Below are 2,620 nucleotides of genomic sequence, written 5' to 3'. Positions count from 1 at the left end.
GAAAAAAAAAAAGACAACACCAAATAAATGCAATCCGTTACGGATGAGTAAAGGTACATAAATATCCTTTTGGAAAGTGGTGGGCACAGGAAGCACCCATAATTTTCCTCACGGTCCGTACGGTAAGGCGACAAACAAACAGCTCACCGTAATCCAACAGAGTAAAAATACTTTTTTACAACATCACCCTAACATCCGGCACCACCACAAAAACACAAACGGCCGGAGCCCTTTTCACATCATGCACACACAAAGTCACCAAGGAACTACGGTACGAAACAAAGTGAAATGTGACGGAAGGAAATATGCTCAATATATGTGAAAAGAACCAATGATGCGAAGTCACCACACCAACTCAACCACTAATATCATTTTTTCCTTCTCCATACACGCACCACTGAGTCCTTTTATTCACTTCTTTTTTTTTCTATTTTTTCTTCCGGCCACTAAAACTCTAGCGTAACAGTCGGTTCCCTTCTCTATCTATTCAACGCCTCAGTCTCTCTTTAATACAATATATATATATATACCTCAACCGCAACACGTGCGCTTGGAGAGAGTCATAATCTCTTTCTTTTGTTCGTTCTCTTTACCATTTTTTGTCTTTGTTTTCTTTTGCTCCTTCCTTCTTCCATACTCCCCCCTTTTTTTTTCTCTCTATGAACTCGGTGGGCCTTCCTCCTCTTCCTCTTCCATTCATGTTGCTGTTTTTTTTTTTTCGTTCCCATCTTTCTCTCTGTTTCATCACGGCGTTTTTCATCTAATTCACTTTGGTACGTGAACGTGGGCCTTTACATATATGCGCGTGAGAAGTCAAGGGAGTTGAATGGGAACTGGAGGTTGCCACAGAAAGGATTATTTAAAAAGAAAAAAAAAGTAAATATAAGAATAAATACACGGGGGAAAAAAATAAACAAGTTGAAGATAATCACACAAATACAGAGGCGATACGCCACGCCACTGGGGCAAAGAGAAGCACAAATCCCGCACCTACAGCCATTTGTTCAACACGTGTGGCCTCTGCAACAAGAGCGAGAAAAGCAACAAGTGCTGCTGCTGCTGTTTGCTTCAAGCCAACAGGCATGAAAGATGTAGTGAAAAGCGCGAAGGCCGCTACTAGCACCACAACAGCGTGGCCCAAAGCAGTAAGTTGCGCAATAACTGAATACATGATTTCTTTCTTGTCCTTACCACTGGTGAATATACTGACCTTGAAGGTAGGGACAGTAAGAAATGGCCGAAGAACGGCGTAAAGCGTCTTTTCCTCATTGGAGAAGCTAAAAAGCGGAAGAGCAAAGGCACCAAACACTAAAACAGCAAGCGTGGCGATTGACGCCCACAACTGCTGTGAGCAGCGAATACGAACCTTTTCGAGTAGAGATTGGCGGTGTTGACCGTACCAAACCTCGAAATCGGGTGAGCGGAATAAGTCATCAAGTGCCTTTGCTGTAATGGGTTTACCACCTGTGGCATAACGTTTAGCTGATTCTAATTCTGGAGTGTGTCCACTGGGCCTTTCCCGACCCCTGCTTGGTTTTGGTTCTGCTTGCGCCCGTAATTTTACTGAAGTGAGTATGGGGAACTGCATCACAACACCTCGCAGCAGTGCCCAAAGGAAGAGGTGAAGGGGTTCACTCTGCTGGTGGTATTTCTCCAAGAGCGGCTTAAGCAAAAACGCCCACAACGGTGCCACCACAAGTGCAATGATGAAAGCGTGTTTCATTGCCACGGGGTTCCATAAGGATTGCGGAACGCGCTGTGTAAAATATCGAAAGCCCTCCATTACTTCCAACTTGGCTTATTTCTCACCCCTTTCCGCTCTTTTCCCTATTTACTCAATGTGAACCTACAGGGTTTTCTCAGAAACGCCACTCCCTCTAAAATACCTTCCCGTTGCTTCGCTCTTTTTTCTTGCTGTGTATTCGTCTTTCCTAATACACTTTAAGTGGCTTTCGCGTGGTGTCTGCTACTGCTGAGGTTTAAAAAAAAAAAAGATGACACAACTGCAGGACAGTAGGAATGTGTAAAACCAATTATTCGTATGAACAACAACAACAACAGCTGGATATGAGGGGGAATAGAAAAGTCAAAACCACAAGGGGAAATATGCACACACTTGCGGAGTCTTGCAACGCTGATAAAATTGTGTGCTAAAGCTTGATCAGAACATTCACAAGGTTTTTTTTTCGATACGAAGGCACGTGTCGATGTTTTTTTTCTTTTGGTGTTTCCCTTGTCAACAAAGGCGGCCACCGCTTCATGACTTTGCGCACACGATACCATCAGTGTTTTCGTACGATCCACTTTATGCAATTGATTTAATGATTGTTTGCATTTCTCTTCAACATTCAGATAATTACACACATTTTACTCCTTTAAATCAATTTATGCCGCATACCGTGTGTGCATATTAGGGCAAAACAACCAACGGTGCTTGCGCCAGAAACCAATGGAAGATCACACAAAACTTTAATTGGAAAAAAAAAGTATATCCAAGCATCAAACGAAGTTGGGCGGCGGCAGTGACAAAACAAACCCCCCCCCAAAAAAAAGGAAGCTGCTGCAGAAATTTTTTTCTTTTCTTCCCGCTTTGCTTCCCTCTACACAAACATGCTCATTT

At 43.1% G+C, this 2,620-nt stretch overlaps 1 protein-coding gene across 1 annotated transcript; it reads right to left on the bottom strand.

The window, feature by feature from the left end:
- Positions 1-928: 928 nt before the first annotated feature.
- TEOVI_000259700 (nuclear transmembrane protein, putative) lies at positions 929-1,783 on the bottom strand (the record flags this gene model as incomplete). Its single annotated transcript, XM_067225650.1, has 1 exon — positions 929-1,783. The coding sequence occupies one exon, from the start codon at positions 1,781-1,783 to the stop codon at positions 929-931; it is 855 nt and encodes a 284-aa protein (XP_067081751.1).
- Between the last annotated feature and the right edge of the window lie 837 nt (positions 1,784-2,620).

The sequence above is a fragment of the Trypanosoma equiperdum genome, assembly GCF_001457755.1.
Source record: "Trypanosoma equiperdum strain OVI genome assembly, contig: ctg_56, whole genome shotgun sequence".
In the NCBI taxonomy this organism is placed as follows: Eukaryota; Euglenozoa; class Kinetoplastea; order Trypanosomatida; family Trypanosomatidae; genus Trypanosoma; species Trypanosoma equiperdum.
This window is presented reverse-complemented; position numbering and strand designations above follow the sequence as displayed.